At 43.2% G+C, this 21173-nt stretch overlaps 2 protein-coding genes across 5 annotated transcripts in view; one reads left to right on the top strand and one right to left on the bottom strand.

The window, feature by feature from the left end:
• Window positions 1–744: 744 nt before the first annotated feature.
• Window positions 745–16739, top strand: stox2a (storkhead box 2a). Of its 3 annotated transcripts, none has more exons than XM_028416103.1 (4): window positions 745–1307; window positions 8750–8902; window positions 11529–14079; window positions 15892–16739. In XM_028416103.1, the coding sequence occupies exons 1-4, from the start codon at window positions 950–952 to the stop codon at window positions 16091–16093; spliced, it is 3264 nt and encodes a 1087-aa protein (XP_028271904.1). In that variant the 5' UTR covers window positions 745–949; the 3' UTR covers window positions 16094–16739. The 3 variants fall into 3 exon arrangements, with proteins under 3 accessions (XP_028271904.1, XP_028271922.1, XP_028271913.1); XM_028416121.1 differs by lacking the exon at window positions 745–1307 and adding an exon at window positions 5119–5694; XM_028416112.1 differs by lacking the exon at window positions 745–1307 and adding an exon at window positions 6202–7458.
• A 2168-nt stretch (window positions 16740–18907) lies between these two features.
• Window positions 18908–21173, bottom strand: part of tll1 (tolloid-like 1) — a 32748-nt gene continuing 30482 nt past the window's right edge. For both annotated transcript variants that reach the window (XM_028400381.1, XM_028400372.1), the window contains 2 exons: window positions 20858–21108; window positions 18908–20755 (listed from right to left, as the gene is read on the bottom strand). In XM_028400381.1, the coding sequence (XP_028256182.1) occupies window positions 20621–20755; window positions 20858–21108 (386 nt within the window). In that variant the 3' untranslated portion in view covers window positions 18908–20620. The remainder of the gene's footprint in view (window positions 20756–20857; window positions 21109–21173) is intronic.

Raw genomic sequence — 21173 nt, 5'->3', positions numbered from 1 at the left:
ACTGTGTGCCTTTTGCTTTGAAATGAGCTTTTATTCCTAACTTGGTAAACATATAATACATAGCCTGCTATTATAAAATCTGACTTCTTAAAAAATGTAGAGAGAGTAAAGTCTGTTAAGAGGAGTAGGAGATGCTAAGGAGCCTACACCTAATAATTAAAATGCTACTAATACTGCCTGTGAAGTTTCTCCTCCATGAGGAGGAAACGTTCCCTTCATAATGTTTAGAATTCTGCTGACAATACAAATAAAGTTTGTTGTTTACCTGCCATTGACCTGTGGCAACATAGCTTCAATGTTTTAAACATAGTATAGTGTTCATGTTGTTGTTGTGTTTTATGTTTGTTTGTTTGTTTTTAAGCCATTTGACCATTATTTGGCTGACACTTTTATTTGAGCCTTCAGGTTCAGGATGTTTTCACTGGTAGACATCTTTTTCTCCTTCATAATAAGTTAAGGTTGACATCACATCAAACAGGTGTTCATGTTTGTCCACGTTCTTTTTATTAGGTCTATAATGTTGAGTCTTAACTTCTTTAGTAGTTTTAGTTCATACATTAAGTTGAGTCTTGTTGTCAGTCACTGTTTTATCAACGCTAAACCGTCGAACACAATTTAACAACTAACAAAAACAAACTGGCAAGCGCGTAATTTACGAGGAGCGCATGAACGCAGCACAAGTCCTCGCCTCTTTTGTTGCTGAAAATAGGCCCTAATGCTCTTTGACAGTTGGGGAGAGGTGGCTGCGGTAGACCGCGTCTCAGGTTGCTGATTTCCCTGCTTTTACATGGAGCACCTGCCTTTAACAGCACACTGCAGACTCTGGATCAGCGCGGAGAGCTTCAAACATGCCTGAACCAGTTAACATAAAGTGGCAAGTTCTAGAGAGAGACGTCAGTCAAGTGAACAACGTGGAACAGTTGAGAAACTGTAGTTTTCTTGGATTCCCATGATGACTGAAGTCAGAATGGAGAAGTTCCTGCACATTGCGCCGCACTCTCTGGCTCTGGTGCTGTCGCAGGTTTGCAGAGACGGTGAGGTGGACTCAGCACCACCAGCACCAGAACCACCAGAAGAGTTACAGCATCACACAGGCTACGAGGTCTTCGCTAATTTCAAAGCCGTCAACATGCAGCACTTCTGGAACAAGGCGCTGACGCACGCTCTGTCGGAGATCTTCTTCCTCGGCTGGATAGACGAGTGCGTGCTGCTGGTCCAGGGGGAAGAGGTGCACCTCCAGGTGCTCAGGAACGGGTGGATGAGACGGACCCTGCAGCCACCACTGGGGTTTGTCATACGGTGTTTAGGTGGGTAAACTGTCTAGACATGTGTGAACAACAACAACAAAGTTGCACAGGCAGGTTCACGCTCATTGCCAGTCCACCTGGACAGGTTGTGATGTTGAGGAAGGCTTAAAAAGTAATGTGATCAAGTCTGGAAGAGTTTTATCTGTGTTTTGGTCACTGCAGGCTTTTCCACATCCAGAGATCACTAAATGGCACAACAGAACACTGAAGCTGATTTAAAAAGATAAAACAAAATATGTAGTATGCTCAATATTTATGCTGATACTGTCAAGATCCATACTGATATGTGCACTTTATCCAGCATATCCTCCATCTACAAAAAAGGACCTCCATATTTTACCACCAGTTTTCTTTAGTCACAGTGTTTTGAGCTTTCTTAGCCACCGTAATTATCTGCAGAATATAAACTGAGTGTCAGTGGCAGCAAGATGAGGACGAAACACTGTCAAGGAAAAATGCACTTTATTTACTTTGTGCGGTTTTGTAGGCAGCATTGTGCATCTTGTAGAGTTGGGTCTTTGTTTTGCATTCAGACTTCTGACTATTGTGAAGTGTGAACGCTGGCAGAAGCTGCAGGTTGGTAGTCAAACTGTAATTTAGATCCTTTGTAGAAGGGTGAGAGTTAAAATACTTTCCCCTGAGGTTTTCCAGAATGTTGTGAGTTTATGAGTCGAGCTGTTGGATCTCTTTGGTAGGTTTACACGAAACCAGTCGAAGCTAGCCTGAGTGGGGAAAAAAGGGAGTTCAGGCATCATCTCACCTTCTAACCTCAGCTGCTTCATGTCATGTAGGCTTACTCATCCAGATAGAGGAGCCCAGTTCCACTCTGCCTCAACATTCCCACACTGTGACTCCTCTTCTTCAGACATGGCTGTAACTCATGTTATGTGCTGAGACAGGTTTTAGACGACCTCAGGTTAATTGTCAGCGAGTCTAACCGCTGTCTGCACCCATCATCAAGCCTTCCTGTGTGTGAGTGTGTGTGTGTAAATGAAAGGGAGTCGTGCAGCCTGTTAGAGAATTTATGTGTGTGCTTCACAATGAAGCCTCAGTTCGGATGTTCCATCAGTGAGCAGCATCAAACGGAGCAGGAAGGTTTTGGACGAGCCTTAAATATTACTGTTTGCTTAGCTGATTGCATGACACTGTGCCTAAAGGCAGGACTGATGTTACATGAGCTGCACTGGAGTTAGATATTACTCAGTAGGTAATTTCTGGGTGTAGCATGTTTGTGCCTTCACAGCTTTTTATTGAGATCACATTTTGTATTTGGATTGTATTAAACTCATCTTTGTTACCGGGACAAAGAATATTAAGACAGTGAAATGTAGTCAGCATTGGAGTAAACTAATATATGAGCAGTGTTATTAACATGAGTAACTATGTTTAGAATACAGGCATGTTTATTTGACTTATAGATCACATAAAATGATTCATTTTGTCTGCATTTTCCAATTTAAAAATAGTTTAGTAGAGCACTTATTGGTCAAACTGCTAACTAGCATTGTCAGCTATGCAGCCAGCTAGATGGATTGTTTCACCATCACCTGGTGACAGGGTGTTTACACCGGGATCTCTGCTCTTTTCAGACAGACACCGGCACACTTAACCCTTCCTATTTAAATGTGTGTTTGGTGTAAGGAATGATGGTTCTCTGCACTGATGTGTGTGTAATTAGACATCAGTTATATCAAACTGCAAAGCTATTAAACCCTAAGGTCTGTCTGTGTGGCTGTATCAGAGTAGGTGACGTAGCGTCATTGATACTATTGCAGCAAACACCGATAAGCTGTGGAATGTTTGTCTTATAGCTAATAACTCACCAGACTCCTTAATGCCTGAGCCAACACACTTTATATGCTGCCGGTCGACAATCAACCGCGAAAGATTTTACCTTTGAGATCGGCTCAAAGTGAAACTGATATTTAATATTCTTTGTTTTGTTCTCAGGTTTGAACGCACCTTCATCAGAATTCAGTTAAGGGTTAAATATCAGTGCAGTATTGATTGAATTGCTTTGAGTTTCTGTGGCTTATTTTTTGACATTGTAGTCTGCGAGACAAGTTCAAACAAAGTTCAGACTAATTTCTCATCATAGGGTATTCATTAACTGTGTGTGTAAGAGGTCATAGCATAGTCTATATATATATATATATATATATGCACAATAACTTTAATGAACTGGTTTGTTATTGAGGCTGCAGGGACACAGGCAGGGATTAAACTCTTTTGTCTTTCATCTTGTTTTCAGACTGTACATGTATAAATGTTACGTTTTCACACAGGCCTGATTATCCGCCAAACTGCCTGAGAATGTTTGATCTGAGCTCAGAGCCAAATAGCAACTGGATTAATACACTTAGACAAAAGTTGCAGATTTTCAGCTGCATGGAAACAAAGTGTTTTTTAATGGACAATTCGATCTGATTAACGGAGGAACTTTGTATCCGTTTTGCAGCAAGTAAACAATGGACTGGAAGGAGTGTGTGCTCCTAAAGGAAGGAAAAGAGCGGCATTTGTTCAGGAAAAGTCTCCACTGGAAGGAAAGGGAGGGTCCCACAGAGAGAGAGAGAGAGAGAATTGGGGGAAATGTTTGACGCAGCAGAGAGGGTTGTTGCCTTGTATCTTCATGTCAGATCAGGATGTGTGTTATATCGGCTGCTGTAGCCAACATTACTTTGTCTATTTATCTGCTGTCTGACTCTGGCCTGTGTTGTCATGAATGTGCCACTGGAGGGCAAAAATGTTCCTCTTAGTAAGGCTGAGTGGAACAGGCCATAGATCTTTGCTGTCTAATAGCCCACATGACGCTGCCATAAGCAACAGAATAATGCTTCATTATTATAGTTAGGTTAGTGAACCGTTAATATGTTTTTTTCTCTCCATGCAGATTTCTTTTATTGCTATGAATCACAAAAATGTTAGTACTTAGCAGGCATTAATTCAGGGGGATAAGGCAGGTGTTGGATGAGTTCAAATCCACCTTCCTGGATGGCAGCCATTGTGGAATTCTGGGGGAGGAGCACTCCTCATGTCTGCGTCCTGCATTGAGTCTTCTGGATGTTCTCAGACAAGAGTGACCTTTTCCCAGGTTGTCCACCAGCAGCATTGCCTTTGCATGCTGGTGGACAACCTGCATGCAAAGTGAATTCAACATGTCATGTTGACAAGTTGAATTCACTTCTCATCAGGCCCAACATCCAGTGAGTTGAATCTTAGTGCAGTTTGTTTAGGGTATCTGTGTGGACACATTCCTGGGAGACACCCTGTCCTGTAGGAGGGTTGTGTATTCTTCTGTCTTGTCCACTCATCCACTGCCTTCAAGGATGGAGACCATCAGAAGCCCCCTCCTTTACCTGAATAAATTGCACCATGTTTGGTGCATTCATGGCCCACTTGGAAGAATAGGAATAATGTTTTATGATCTCTTTTAATCATGTATTTTTGGGTTAAATCTGTTTTCTGCAAACCAAAAGCATTTATCAAGAAAAAAACTTGTTGAAACAACCAGATGGGGGGATCCTTCAGATTGACTGACAGATCCACAACAACAGGAGTGATCTAGGCCTGCTTACAGCCACGCAGCCAATAGATGAGAACATAGAAGATCATTCACTGCCTGAAACCAAAGGTGTTATTTATTTATTTAAATAATTAAAAAAAAAAACACTGATTAGTATAATGTTAAAACAGCCAATATTGAACTAGGGTTTACCTGAAGATAAGACCCATTCATTCAGATGTTATATCGTTGCATAGATAGCTATGTGGGGTTTTTTTTTCTCACAGTTGTGTGATTGTAGTTGTGAACTGTGTGTTGAGGGGTTTGCCAGCCGCAGCAGTATTTTCTGTGCATAGGATAAATAGTCGGTCTTCATCTATGTGCTGTCTGTCTGCTTTCTATTTTCAGTAACTGCCTCTTTAAGGGAACAGCACTCATAGGTAACAGCTATGAGATCATCGGCTTGCGTCGTCATGGCAACAAAGGCTGTTGCAGCACTACTGAGAAATAAAATGGCTGGCGTGGTGTCGCTCTCCCTCCTCCACTTCCTCCTCCTCCCTCTCCTCTTTCTTTTTGGTATCAGTGAACTGGAGCAGATTGGTTGTGACACCGTCCTCCCTCCGCCTGTGCCCCGTCCTGCCCTCTCACTTTGCTCCTTATTCTGTCCCTCCAACCGTCTATTCACACTCCTCACATGTGAGTCAGCAGGAGTCTGCTTTGAGTAGGAGCTGCCATTCTGGACACAATGTAGGTTTTATTATCATGTTTTTTTTGTTACATCTCCACACAGTTAATAACTGAATCAACTGGTGGGACTCACTGATGAGAAGAAAGACACCCCCTAAATGATTCCCATTGGTTGTGATTTTCGTCGTATAGAGTCAGGTGAGACACAAAAAGAGGAAGGATGGTGGTTTAAGGGGCCCCTCACCCTTCAAGAGCACAGCCAGTAACACAGAGAGAGTGAGGAGGCAAATTTAGCCGAGTTCCTGCTTTTCCCTGGACATCATCTTAGGACTGAATATTTCATTTTTTTTTCTTGTGTGTGTTTCTAGCTGTTGATATTTGCTCTCCTCTCTCTGCCTTATGCATGTCCTCGATCTCTCTCTCACTCTCTCTCCCTCTGTCTCTCTCTCTCTCTCACATCCTTTCCTCCCCTCCCCTCTGCCTCAATCACCCAGACACAGACGCATGCATGCTCACGCAGAATCGCGCGCAGCAGGCGGATGCGCGCATACACTCTCTCGCTCTCTTTCTCTCTCTCGCTTGCTCTCTCTCTCTCTCTCTCTCTTTCTCTCTCTCTCTCTCACACACACACATGCACACAGACACACATACACATTCACACACACATACTCACACACCCTTCCTGGAGGTGCTGGGAGCAGCTGCAGCATTAGCGTTGAAAGAGATTTGCCGTTGACTGGAGTTTGCATCCCCCCTGTTAATGAATGGATGCTACGGCGATCGGCTCAGGAGCTTCTTCCGTTGGATTGCGGGAAACGGTGGATATCTATTCTTGAATTTATTTATTTATTTCTATGCTCTCCATTTTTTTCTCCCCACCCTCTGCTGGTGTGCTGTTGTCGAAAGGACGATGGGGTCTTGTGCTTGATCGGATAAAGATGGAGGTGAACGTGGCGTCTCCGGTGCTTGGCATACTATTGAGGTTTCACAGCCCGTTAGGGTGAATGGAGCTTTTATTTCTGTTTTTTTTTAAGCGGGCTCTTTTGTTTTACGGGGATCGGCCGAGCACTCCTGTGGTGAATTGAGCTATTGTCGAAGACTGGGCCTCTTAAGCTTTGAATCTTTGACCATCCATCCATCCCCTCCCTTCTTCCCTCTGTTACCTTCTACTCAAAAGGAACCAGCAGATCCCAAAACCCTTTTACTGAAATCTTTCCTCACCATCCTCCTTGCTTCCAATGCCCCATTTCCCTCATCTCTACCCCTGCCCCCCCACCTCTCTCCTGCTCCCTCCTCCCACATCAGAGTGGCTACGTAATGTGCCTCCCTACGCATGCAAATGGGGATGCTACAAATGGTGGCTGGGACTGATGTCGATGAAAGGGTGATGCCTCGCGCAATCACCTGCACCTCCGCCACCACTGCCATCGCTCCAGATCAGCCGGGGAGAGCCCAGCAGCCGATGACAACCACCCACAGTGCGAACACAGTCGTTTGTAGCTTGCTCGTGGATGTAAATGAGACGTGTGTATGTGTGTGAAGGTGCACACTGGTTCCTGCCATGTCTGGTGTGTGATCGCTCTAGCGGGACGTTCTTACTGATGCGGGGGAGGCACTGAGCCTGAGGTTGGTCGACCTCCCCCAGCACACACCCCCCCCTACCTTTCCCCACCTCCCTCCTTCCCTCCCTCCCCCCCCCTCCTCCTTCCCAATTCCTCCTACACCTTCCACCTTATCCCAGAATCCCCCCGGGGGGGTGAAGGCCACCTGGTAAAGGGGTCACGATGAAGAAGAACCGCAGCAGCAATCTGCGGCGGGCCTGGCCCAGCTCGGAGCTAACCGAGCGCCCGCTGGAGCACAGTCTTTCCCGTAGTGAGAAAGACATCCGTGTGCAGAAGCAGCATCTTCCTCCTCCTCCCCCTCCTCATTTCTCTCCGTCCCCGCCAAGTTATCGTGCGCCAGGTGAGTCTGACACTCCCCCTACAAGAAGCTCCACCCTCTCTACGCATGACTGCTCAGCAAAGATTTGGGGTTTAGTGGGCACCTTTTTTTCAAATTCAACAATATACCTTTAATTTAATTTAAGCCTTCTCAGACACTCATTTGACCTGCTTCAAATCTGTGTAGCTTTCCACCTTCCTGTTATATTATCTGTCATATTTTCTTTATATTTACCGTCCCACAAAAATACAGACACAGCCACATTTTATTGTTCCTTAGTTGTAGGATTGCATCACTTTGCACCACATTTGATGACAGATTTTTGTGTTTGCTCAGATTACAGAGGAGCTTCAGGGCCATCTCATACCATGAAGTAACGACTATGCTGAGAGAATCCTTTCAGGCTCTTTTATTATACATTTTTCTCTGCCCTCTTTCCTGCTGCAATGGAACACGCTATACGATGCTTATAGCGTGTTCCATTAAAGCGAAGGTGGTTTCTTTTGTGCTGCTTCATTGGTGGATCTCGTGTTTACTAGAAACCAAGTAAAGCCTTGTATAGGCACATAAAGCTCAAGGGGGTGTGATACGAAGCAGAGATAACGTCATCGTGCTGCTTAACTGACCATTCAGCTGCTGAGGAGGCAGGCAGGCCCTTCAGCTCCAGTGGCAGACAGCAAAAGATGACAAAACTTTACAATACTGAATCAAAATAAACAGAGAAGCTTTGGTGTTACAGATTCATCATTCTCCATCGATGACCAGATTTAGGTCAGAGGACAGGGTCATATGTGCCAGCGGTGGATTCAGTGTGCTGCTTTACAACCATTCAGCTGCACAGATGTTTGCTCTCTGAGGGGCTTGATGCTGTGCCGTCTGCTTGTAGGATGATCTCACTACTCACTACTGCTGACAGCAAAGCCAGCTTAAGGCAGCAGATAGTTTATCTCTCTCACGGTGCCACTAAAATCAGAGTTACGTTTCAAATATGTTGATTTTTTTTTACCAGCTGAAGCTTCCTGTTCTGTTTTGTGACATGATAAGATTTAGATAACCGGGTCGCAGAGATTCAGGTGATCTCATTCTGTGGCTGCTGCAGCAGCTGCCTCGCTTTGCTAACCTACGAGAAACAGGAGGAGCGAGAGGCTACAAGGAAGCACAGAGAGGAGGGGTGGAGCCGATCCAGGCAGCATGCACACTGCTGCTGTTTGACCATTACATCATAGCTTCACACGCTGCGCCTGCTGTTCATTCATGATCTAACAGTTTGTGCCTTCTCCTCCTCTTCCTCCTCCTCCTCCTCTCCCTGCAGGTGACGTGTCTCCGATCAGTATGTCACCTATCAGCCAGTCACAGTTCATCCCACTGGGGGAGATCTTGTGCTTGGCCATCTCCGCTATGAACTCTGCCCACAAGCCTGTCAACCAGGAGGCCCTGGTGGAGCACCTCACTGCCAGCTTCCCAGGTAGGCCCTCTCACCTCAGTCCTCAAATGGAACTGCACTAAAGCAGACTTTAAACATATTATGTAACAAATGTAAAAAGAAATAACCATTAGTTTGTTGTAATTCATAGTCCTCACACTAAATCTTGTAGACACACATGTTGATTTATACACATTAGATACGGGGGCTGCACAGTATTTAAAGGTGTTTTACTTAAAAATTTAAATGCTTCAAAAAACAAAGAAATGGAGCAGAATCAGTTTGACAGACAATTAAAGGACCAGTGTGTGAGATTTACAAAGGGGGAGGATCTATTTGCAGAAATGGGATATGTATCATTGAATAATCATCTGTTACATGACCCTGTGTTTTCATTAGGTTAGAATGAGCCCTTCATATCTACAGCATTTTACACACAGATTGCACTATAAAAGGTTCTCCTCTTTTTTCTGCCTTCGAAGAACTTCAAACTTTGTTGAATGAAGCTGCCTCTGAGCATGCCTTTAAAGGACATACATAGTCAGAGGTGTGGTTTGTAAAGGTGTTTTTAGTGAGTGTTTCGCTGTGCCAGCTCGACTTTGCCTCCAACATCCATTCGGTGGGGTTAGTACCTTTGGTGTTGGCTCTGAGGTGTCACAAAATGCTTCTCCAATCTTTATCCATGCCTTTCAGACAGAAGTGTGAGACATAGATCCCGTTCACACTGGGGACAGTGAAAATGCATGATGCATGCGCAAACGCAGTCCTACCGCGGCCTGAACGGACTCTGTATATTACAAGGCGCCACCTAGTGGTTTGGAGGACTGCAAACAAGCCAGATTAAGCTGGATTGAGTGTGGACACGCGTGTGTGATTTGAAAAAAGGTCTGAACGTTGATTCCTTGTGTGGTTGAATCTTCAGTTTTACTTCAGTAGTATAATATATTACTTTTGGAGACGTCTGATAAAGTTTGTGACCATGACGTGACAGTGCGGCGGAGAGAGAGAGCGAGAGAGAGAGAAAGAGAGAGAGCGCTATAGTCGCACCTGTGACCGGGTCCTATAGGTTACCACCAGGTCTTGTGAGTGAGTCTAAGGAGGGAAGACCCTCTTTTATGGAGGCCGCCGTAGTAGCTGAGAACAGAAGCTCTGGCTCTAGAGACCAGCTTTTGTAGTTTTTACGGTGAATCAGCCATATTTTGGGATTATTAGATTCACAAGTGTACATGATTGCAATCTGCAGCCTCACCACTAGTTGCAACAAAATCCCATACAGTGGTCCTTTCATTTGCAACTATTTCGATAGATGATGAAAGAATTAGTGTTAATAGTGTTTCAGAAATGTTTCTGTTCGGTGCTTTTGAAGGTTGACATTTGTTTTTTTATTTTATGATATTTTTATTGGCAAATGGGTCAATTACAGTGTCAATCAAAATATACCAAATCCCCATCCACTATTATTTAGAGTTTTTACCTTTGTCTCCATGTCTATTCTACTTTATTTTGACCACCAATACTGATTACAGTGACTTCATGTTTTTTCACCAATTATTGTGTCATTATTTTATTGGTGTCCCCAGGGAATCTGGGTTTTTTTAAAGAACACTTTTTAATATAATGTTGGTCACATAGTTGCACAAACATTTCTCATCTGGTCCTTATTACCATCTCCCTGTGCTGCAACTATTTATATATATGTAATGCTAGTACAGTAGAATCCCATCAGTGTTGCTGAAATGAGCTTTAAAATGCACTAACAACACAAACACAGGTTTAATCACTGTGCATCTTTGTGTCAGCAACACGTCCTTCACATTCAGCACTACTTCTCCACAATGCTTAGTGGAAAGGAGCCGAACTTGAAGGGTGCATGTCTGTGTTTAAAGCCTAACACAGGGATGATGTAACAACAGGCAACTCAAGATCTAGACAAAGGTTATGAAGGGTGTCGTTTAAAGTGGACCACATTTAATGTGCATTTGGAATTTTAAGTAATGTTGATCATAGGGATTTATATTCTGATTAAATATGCTTATCTGGAAATTAAAGTGACATGTGTTTTTAATCTAATTTATTTCAACATATTAGAACATGGCATCATGTTAGTATTATAGTAGAAATAACATGACATGAAGAAAGTCTAAAATAACAATCTTTTATTAAACATTTTAAAAAAAAGGTAAATTAAAATCTAAAGCTTTGTATCAACAATGTACAATGTTACACAATTCATGTATTTCCGTATTAAACTGGGGCATCCATAAAAATGTAGCACCTTTGTATTGACCTTTCGGTTTTATTAGACTTCATTGAAATGTTGAGACATAAGCATCACATCCTGTTTACACATATAAGCTGAAACTTGTTTAAAACATTTATTAAAGCAATATGATGGATAATTTCTGTTAGTGAGGTCTTGCAGACAAACAATTGATGTTAAAAGTTACAAGTTGTTTTATATATTTTAAGTGATTAGAGGTTTATCATGAAAATGATTTTGTTTATTTGAATATTAACCAGTGCTTATTTAGGTTTAATACTATTTTCACCTGACAAAATTTTTTATTTATTTCTGATCGACAGGGACACAAAAAAAAACACCATTATGAACTGTTTTCCATAAGTTTAAATATCTGATACTGAGCTTTGACGTGTTTCCCTCCTCCAGGCGTGCCTACACCCAGCTCAGAGGTTCTGCGACATACCTTGAACATGCTGGTGCGAGAGAGGAAGATCTACCCAACTCCAGAGGGCTACTTCATCGCCACTCCCCAGACCTACTTTATCACACCTTCCCTCATCAGAACAAACAACAAGTGGTATCATCTGGAGGATCGGCTGCCAGAGCGCCAACAACCGCAGCAACAGCAACAACCACAACAGTCGCAACAACAACCGCAGCAACAGCCTCAGCATTGTACTTCACCTCCATCTGGCAACGTCACACCATCCACACCTGGCTGCCTGAGAGAGAGGCCTCCTCGCAAGAATCACAGTGACTCATACAATTCCTATCGTGAAGACCCGTCCAGAGTTCATGCCTCTGCGCTCCAAAGTAAGTCACCCAAGGAGCACAGGGGAGATTCCTATCAAAGTAAGCCACCCAAGGATCACAAGAGTGGGGATCCTCCACCTAGTACGTCTGCCAAGGAGCACCGAGGAGAGCCGCCATCATACCCCTATCCCCCGGCTCCCACCTCCCCCCCTGTCCAGCAGTCGCCGCCTCAAGAGCCAGCTGATAAGAACAAAAGCATCACTTCTTTTCCTTATAAAACTGACACTCTGACCAAAAAGAAAGAAGGAAGTGGTGGTGCTGGAAGTGGCGAGAAGCAATCCAAGCGATTTGGACTCAGGCTGTTCAGGCTGAGTTTCAAGAAGGACAAAATGAGGCAGCTTGCCACGTTCTCAGCCCAGTTCCCCCCAGAGGAGTGGCCTCTCCGTGACGAGGATGTGCCTACCACGCCCATTCCCCGCGAGGTGGAGATGGAGATAATTCGCAGAATCAACCCCGACCTTACAGTGGAGAATGTTGCAAGGCACACAGCTGTGATGAAGAGGCTGGAAGAAGAGCGGACGCAAAAGAACAAGGCGGGATCTTCGGCCCAGCACAGCGCACGCAGCAGGAGAGGCAGAGGCCACCGGAGGGCTCCGCATGGTAAGTCACGCTCTCACAGCAAACCACGGACCTCCAGGGGAGACCCGTCCGAGGGTTCAAACTGGGATCTTGTATTCATGGAAAGGGATTACCGCTTCTTTAGCCACTCATTAGTTCGCTCGCCTCGGGAGGCTATGTACACCTTGGAGCGGAGGCGCAGTGGAGGCGCTACATATCTGGTCCACAGCAACCCCAACATCACTGAATCATACTGCCCTATTACCCCCGAGTGGGACGTGTCGGGGGAGCTAGCGAAGCGACGGACAGAGATGCCCTTCCCTGAGCCTTCACGTGGAACATGCCAGTCTAGAGTGCAAAGAAGTCACAGTCACAATCAGGACAGAAAGTCGCGTCACGAGAGGTCAGATCAAGCTAAAGAACGTTCTCGGTCAATGGACAACTCGCTCAAGGGCCCTTCACTGGGTGCACCAGAAGACTTTGAACCCACTCTGGAGGAGCGTAGTCATTACTACACGGATGATGGCACCTTACGGGCCACGCAGAAGTCCTCCCACTACTCAAGGATCATGTTCTCTGCTGCTAAGTTCCACTCTGATTTCAATGTGCCTGATTTGGGGAAAGGGAGTTTGGACGAGTCAAGGATCCGGAGTACGATGGAGAGGAACAAAAGCAGAGATAGCTTGCCAACGTACAATGAGCTAATGGGACTTTCTCCTAAGCCCTCAACAGATGAGTACTTCCAGTGCAATACGTCAAATGAAACAATCCTAACTGCCCCTTCGCCTCAGGCAAAATCAGAATATGACACATTAACCTCATCAGGGGGACTCCGAAAGGGCTCTCCGGCTGACCGCCAAACGCCTCACCTCACCTCTCCTCACACGATGGAGTACAAAGAGGACATGTCGGCAGCAAAGGGACAGAACGGCTCAGCGCGACTGACGCCAAGCCAGACGCCGGAGCCGGCGCAAAATGCCCGTTTGACGCCACACCAACACAACGTAGATCCCGGAGGGGGAGGAGGTGGTATGGTGATCCATAGGAAAGAGATCTTCAGCAAGGACACTTTGTTCAAACCTCCACACAATGCCTTGTCTACTGGCTACGTGGACAGCAGCTACACCAAGTCCGGCACATTGCGGAAAGCCTCACATGCCAAATCAACAGAGGCCCTAGACAATCCTGAGCCCCAGCAGCCTTCCAATTCAGCCACTTCCTCAGCGTCACCTGCAGTTTTACCAGGCTGCTTAGAGCCAACAGTCCCCTCCGCCTCCTTTGACTATTATAATGTATCAGACGATGAGGAAGAGGAAGAGGCAGAGGAGGACTCGCACAAAGAGTTGGCGACGGCAGAGGATAACAAAGACCATGGGGAAGGGGGTGGTAACAGTGGAGGTGGCGGCGGTGGTGGGGAGGGAACCATGCAGTGGCTCCTGGAACGGGAGAAGGACCACGATCTGCAGCGGAAACTGGAGACCAATCTGACCTTACTCAGCCCCAAGGAGACAGAGAACAGCAGCAGCCAGAAATCGGCCCACTCTGCCCGCTTGGACAGCATGGACAGCAGCAGTGTCACGGTGGACAGTGGATTCAACTCCCCCAGGTACGTGTCAACTGTGCATGATAAGAGCTTGATAAATTCATAACCCTAAATTCAGAAGAGACCTTACAACGTAGTCTCCTATATTAACACACTTAATCCAAAGGCATGATAGAAGTAATCCTCAGCAGTGATGACATCATCATCACTTAGTGTTGCTTGGGGAACACGTTGTAATCTGACAAGGCCAAACGCCAGATCAGTTGAACGTTTGGATGTTGGACGACTTTAGGTCTTCCTTTCTGACTGCACAAAGGCTGATTTACAATTATCTATTACTAGATTCCCACATTAGGCCACTGTTTCCCTCATAATGCAGTGTATGACAAATGTAACATTAAATGTTTTGGATATTGGTAAAGCAGAGGTGGAAAAAATATTTGCCCCAAGTGTTCTATTGATCATTGGTAATGTTTAACCGGCCTTCTTATACATCGATTTATAAGGGCGTAATGTTTGAGAGACTGCTCATCTAAATCATGATCTGAAATTTAAACCCTGTTAGCTAAGCCCAACTAAGCTAAATATTTAGTACACTGTAAAAAAAAAAAAATCAGCCAGATAATTCTACAAATAATACAGCACACATGTACACAACTTTACAGAACACTTTAGCTGGGAATTAGCTTGACCATTCCAGAGATTTATATGCTGCTGGTGTTTTTTGTACATTGAATCTCAATTTGATTTGACACATTTACAGTTGATTTGATTAACTGTAAAAGTCTCATTATAACATTATAAATTTACTGTTTTTCTTGCTCAGACTGTTATAATTACACATAGTAATTGTGCATAATAACAGCTTTAAACCTGTTTTTTTATTCTGGTTACCACAGCTGATGTTTTTTTTTGTTCTTTCTATAAAAACAGTGCTGTTGTTTTTTTTCTGTGTATGTATGTATGTTGTTTTACATTGCTGCATCTGTTTAGTCTTACACAAAGATGTGAATCGAAGTGCGTCCATCCTTACAATTTGATTGTGTTCGATGAACAGCAGCAGCATGATTCTTCATACAAAAATCACATCATTTCTGTTTGTTGGTTTGACTAGAATGACATTTAAGCAGTTCAGTAATTCACACAGAGAGGGGATCACGCTGAGCTGTGACACACTAGTGTCAGTTTTTGAATGCCACAGTGACTGCTTGAAGTCAGTATAATAATAATAATAACCCGACTGTTGTCTCGCATTTAAGAAATTACAGTGCTTTTAATGTATTTCTGCATCTCAAGTTAAACTAGAAGCCAGTTTAATATGTGAATCAGCTGTGGAGTCACTGACAGACATTTAAAGGACTATTTCACCTAGTTAGGAAACGATGCAAAGATTCAAGCCAAGACAGCAGAGGCTGAACTATCCTGAACCTTTTGCCAGATGTATGTGTCAGAAATGCTAGATCCTACACTTCCCATAATGCCATGGAGTAGTATCTGTCATTTAGAGGCCCCAGACCCCTGACAAAGAAATATCCTATGGTGATCTTACATTTATTCATTTGTTTGGTTGTTTTGGACTCAGAAAGCTCCATTTAGAGTTACACAGCTATTGTACAGGCTGAGGCCATATATATATGTATATATATATATATATATATATATATATATATATGCTACAGAGAACGTCCAGTTGTACTCTTTAAAAATAAAAAATTAGATTTTGAGATCTTAGATGTGGACTGGTGATGCTTTGCTATTCTGTTCTTTAGGATAAATGATGGACAGCTTTTGTTTTAATTCCTCTTCCAGGCACCTTTTCTGTGACATGTTTCCACTGGGTGCATGAATTCATGGTTATGTTTCTCTGTCGTGCAGGACACGTGAAAGCCTTGCATCCAACACATCCAGCATTGTGGAAAGCAATAGACGGCAGAATCCAGCGCTGAGCCCAGGCCACATTGGCACCAGTAGTATCGGACTGCCATTCAGTTTTCGCGCCATCCCAGAGCCCCCCACCACACAGCCTGAGAAACTCCAGAAGTCCTCGAACTGCCTGGCCTCCATCACCAGCGTCTGACAGGCAGCACAGACTGAGACCATGAAAGTGGTGGAGGAGAGAGGTAGTGAGGGCTTTCACCACTTTCACCCTCACTTCCCTCAACCCAAACATAAACGCTCACACACACACACACACACACACACACACACAGATATAACATCTTCAGACTCCTGAGAATCCATTTTACTGGGACTGTTATAAAAACAGGCATGGCTTCAAGAGACTGTTCCCACAGCTTCAAGAACTTATCTGCAAAAAAGAGAAGAAAAACTATCCAGACCACTGTAGGTGACGACACCTACACCTGAAGTACTCGGTGACATGGACTCTAGTTTGGCTTATATCAAGATTCTTGATTATTGGTATTGGAAAGTAGTAGACTATAGGATTCAAGTTACATTTGGAAATATCAAAAAACTTTTTATATTGCTTAACAATACATGTCCAATTAAATGTTCTCTCCTTCCTGAAATAGCGTCAAGTTCTTCAGGACGATTTATGTATCAGCACAATGTCAAGATAATAAAAGTTGATCCTGAGAACGACGAATGAAAGATATAAAAACATAAATCAGCTCAGATTTGTGTACCGCAATGCAAATGATGTATGTATACTCGATACTTTTGATATCCTAATTATTATAATGGTGGTATTAAAGATGCTATGTGACCAAAGTGATGTTTGTATACCATGAGCTGCACCGTGCCGTCAGCATGGAGGCGTCACAGGTCTCACCAGGAGGCTGAGGGTTAAGAGTTCATATATGACTCATAAAACTTTCACCGCATGTAGCTTTTCATGACATGACATGATCGCTATGAGCAGGTGGAGTGTTCAGATGTGTTTGTTCCAGAAAAAAAAAATAAGAATGAATTTTTTATTCTTATCAAAAGTAAAATTTATTAATTTATAAGGCTTTTGAATGTCAGCTTATATAAGGTCCTGAATGTGGTGTTGAAGGCTTTGGGTTTAGTCTCCTTGGTGGTGCATTGTGGGAACTGTAGGCAGAATCAGTAAGACTGTGTCCTCAGATGTAAATAATCCAGCGTGATTATTAGGCTCATTAGGACAACAGCTCCTACTGAAATCAATCTATTTGTTAATTCCCAATCAATTCATCAGCAATATTTTTTTTTATATAATTTTAATATCTATTTTTTTACTACTGTTACTATAAGCATGTCCTGCATCTGGCCTTAAACAAGTCAGCTTGTTACTGGCATTTTAATCAATTTTAATCAATTACTAGTCATAGTAATTCTTTATGATGTTGTTTTTAAGTGTGTTAAAAGGTGAAAAGGTAAAATGTCACACTTTAGGCACCCTTAGGAGGAGCTGGATCATTTTATCTGTGTTTGTTACATTGGTTCTATATGTAATATGGGTCAAATGATAGAAATAGCTCCTGAAGATCTTCACAAGGTTTTCAAGTCTTTGAATGAAAGATGATTTTTATTATATTTTCTATATTATTCTACACCTATACACAGGTGTTTATGCTTTTATACATGTCAGTCTGTAGGTTACTGTCTGTCCTGTTTGGTGGAGGTGACCATTTGATGAGAGTGATGGTTGCGGTGTGACTGCACTTCTCTGAAGGACCTGTAGGAGGAGACAAACCCTGATGCAGGCTTAACACACTATTGCAGCAGCATTGCAACATTGGGAAGCCACCATGCCAGGCCATTTTAAGCTGACCCAGCCCTGCAGTGTGTGCTTTTAGTTCCTCTAATGAGCGCGCAAGCCTTACACAACTGCAGAGCTGTTTCCTCAGAATAAAAGATTACATTAACAGGATTGTTTTACCTTTAAATAAGTATTAATCACTTTACACCCTTTCACTCAGTGTTCATGCTCTCATTAAATGCCTGTCCTTAATTTTAAGAGATATTTGTGAGGGGCTTAATTTCAGAGCACTATCCTCTGAAAATCCCACACTGGGCGCCCTCTAGTGGCTGTGTGGAGGTGTAACAATAGCAGCAAACAGCTGGGTGTTTGTTGCAACAGCAAATGTGTGGCAACTGAAGCCCATCAAATTGATTCTATAAAAGGTAAGTGGCTTGTCCTTGTTTAAAAGGGGTCAAAATGTGAATCTAGTGTATGTCACTGAAATATTTAGACTCCTCTCTTGGTTAAATTAAGACTTAAATTATACACTTTGGTAGTAAACCCACTGAGGTCTGTATGTAAACGCTGCTGCTATGCTGTAATATAAATAACAGATAGCTGGAAATTAAAAGGAAGACACATTAAAAATCTAAAAAAATCTGAATAGTAGACCCTTAAACTTAATATTTTGTGGCATTTTAACTTCCTAAAGTTTCAGCATCTTATCCTACAATTCTTTGGCAGGATGATCAGAAAACAAAATGTTACTTTTAGCACTACCTTTGTTGAAGCACACTGAATAGAGCAGCAGTAAAGATATAACATTCATTAAGTTCTCAGGCTGGCTGGTGGCAACTACGTACACTCTCTGTAGTTAGTTTCCTAGATTGACCTTTCTGGATTACTGAGAAAAAAACGATACACAAATAATCAATTCTTAATGGGCTACCCTAAATACTAAATATAAAAACTCCATCTGCTGAAGGATCAGAGAAAATTGTGGCAATCATTAACAATTAAAGATGTTATATTATTCAGCTTCCATTTATAAATAAACATGACAAATATATGAGGATAGGATAATGTACGAGACTGATAATCAACACACTCTTAATTTGAGCCGTCGCCAACAGCCAGCTCGATGTCAATATGCTTTAATGTGATCATTAAAAAAAAAGGCCAGAATTTCATTTATGGATTTATATTTGATACTTAGTTGTAGTTTCACTTACACAAGTGGAAAAACAGCAGAGACATGTGCAGTTGTAACCTGTGTGTATTTTAATGACGGATGCAGAGGACGTCAGGTCAGCGTCTCTGAGCTACAGACACGGAGGTGGAATGATAAAACAAAAACCTACAGTGGATCAGGGTCACCTGGAGCTTGGCACGTACAGCAATGAATGAGTCGACTTCATCAACTTACAGACCCACACACACGCATACATTCTTTACAATTACCTACAGCACAGGCTTACACATTTGCAGCTGATATTTTTTCAGCTTTTGCTTCTCTTCTTGCTCCAAAAAACACAGAAAGGAAATGTGTTTGGGGAAAATGCACAAAAACAAGGAGGTGTGTTTGTGGCATATGTATTTCAGAGTGCAGCTACAAAAGTGACACACACACACACACATGCACTGTAGACACTCACACACATACTACACTTCCCATGTTTTTTCTCTCCACAATAAAACCACTCAGTATCTCCAAACAAATGAAGTATGCTGCCTAAAAACACTCCACTGACACAAGGAACCTGTGCAAGAGCATAGGAGCGAACGTTTGGTTCTAAGGCAATATTGTAGTTCCACAGGACTAGTGCTGTTGGTGCAGTGTGCCGTTTGCACGCTGACTGTGTCTCCATTTGAAAGCCATCACGCAGTCATTCAGTGTATTTTTTATTTTAGCACCATGGGAATCTCTCCTTTGATCACGTCCTAGAGACAGCTGTGAAAAACATTCCCTTCTGATATCCACTGAAAAAAATATACATCACATGTTCTGTTCACTGTGGAGGAGAGGAAAGAAAGTTTGAAACAAGATGGTGCAAACTCAAAAACACGCACAACATAATGCACGGCTTAACATCACAGATCATCTGGAAAGTCTCCAATTGCATTTTTTTAAATGTTCTCTGTATTCCATATTCAATGGCTGTCTGCATAAGCTTTAAGCAAGAAAAAGGAGGGGGGGGGGGATAAATGACGGACTTTTGTTTGTTCTTTGCTCTGTACTTACACACTCATACACACACATACATACAGTAAACACAATGTTTTTTTTTATAATACAAAGACATGAAATAAAATAGTCTGCAGCCGTTGTGAGCTGGGCTGAAGAGACCCAGGCATCAAAGGCAATAAAAATGTCTCTCAGCAGTTTCTGTTGAGTTACTGTGGGTACAAGCAGCCGTCTGATCACAGTAAGTCACACAGTTCAAGGATCAAGGAGTCAGAAAAGACTCAGATGCATTTTTAGCTCATTTGCATCCATAGTTTATAGTTCTGATTATGGATCTGGTGTGTGTGAGTTAGTGTGTGTGTGTGTGTGTGTGTGCGCTTGTAGTCTTGTTTGCATTTGAGCCTCTCAGTAAACTGATTTCCTGCAACCTTCATCCTGCATCTTTATGAAAACGGTCTCCTCCAGGAAAACAGCATCATGGAATAATTCCCCACGTTTGTTGTTATCTTGCTGTTTTTCCTGTCTCATCTCAGAGTGCGATGACCCGTGTGGAGCCACAGAGGGAGACAAATATTCACATAAGAATCTTCTTCCTCCAGTGGCTGGTAAACATCCGCGTCTGTCTGAAGAAACAGGAGAAGAAGAAGAAGAAGAGGGGGGGCGAACTGTACTTTTCTCATTGCCGTGGTAAAAGGACAGGGTAACAGTGGTGGGGCTGCACAGAGGTCAGAGGTCACCGGCTGTGTCTGAAGTCATTTCCTGGTGTGAAGGCTCTCCTGGAACTTGGTGCTTGTATAGCGGATGTGGAAGCCCTTCTTGCTGATTGTGTCGTCACTATGGAAACGGATCAGCATAGCATCTCCAGGAGAGTAAATCCCCTCCCTGGGCTGAATAAGAGAGCACAGAGAGACACGTGAAGCAGGTTTCTTTTTAAAACATTTAGAGGATGATCTCAGTTTGACAACTGTATCATAAACATGGAGGCTTACCCCCGAACCACAAAAGCGCCCCAGTCGGTGTGAGTTGACATCATATCCGTTGTACAACTCGATGTAGTCGTAGCCACAGTCGGCCTCCTCCTCTACCTCAAAGGTGATAAAGGTGAGCTCAATGCCGTAGCCCTGTTCTGCTGTCAGCAGCCACTCGCAGTCAGTGTGACCCGGGTAGTTGTTGTCTCCAAACTGGGAGTGGGAGTAGAGGTTCTTCTGACGAGCTTCTGCTTTCAGACGACCTCCACACTCTAAATATACACAGATGAAAGATGAAGTATTGTTATATGAACACATTCAGAGACATTTTGACTTA

Source organism: Parambassis ranga, chromosome 1 (assembly GCF_900634625.1).
Source record: "Parambassis ranga chromosome 1, fParRan2.1, whole genome shotgun sequence".
NCBI classification, from domain to species: domain Eukaryota; kingdom Metazoa; phylum Chordata; class Actinopteri; family Ambassidae; genus Parambassis; species Parambassis ranga.
Note: the sequence above shows the minus strand (reverse complement) of the source record. Positions and strands in the feature narration are given on the sequence as shown.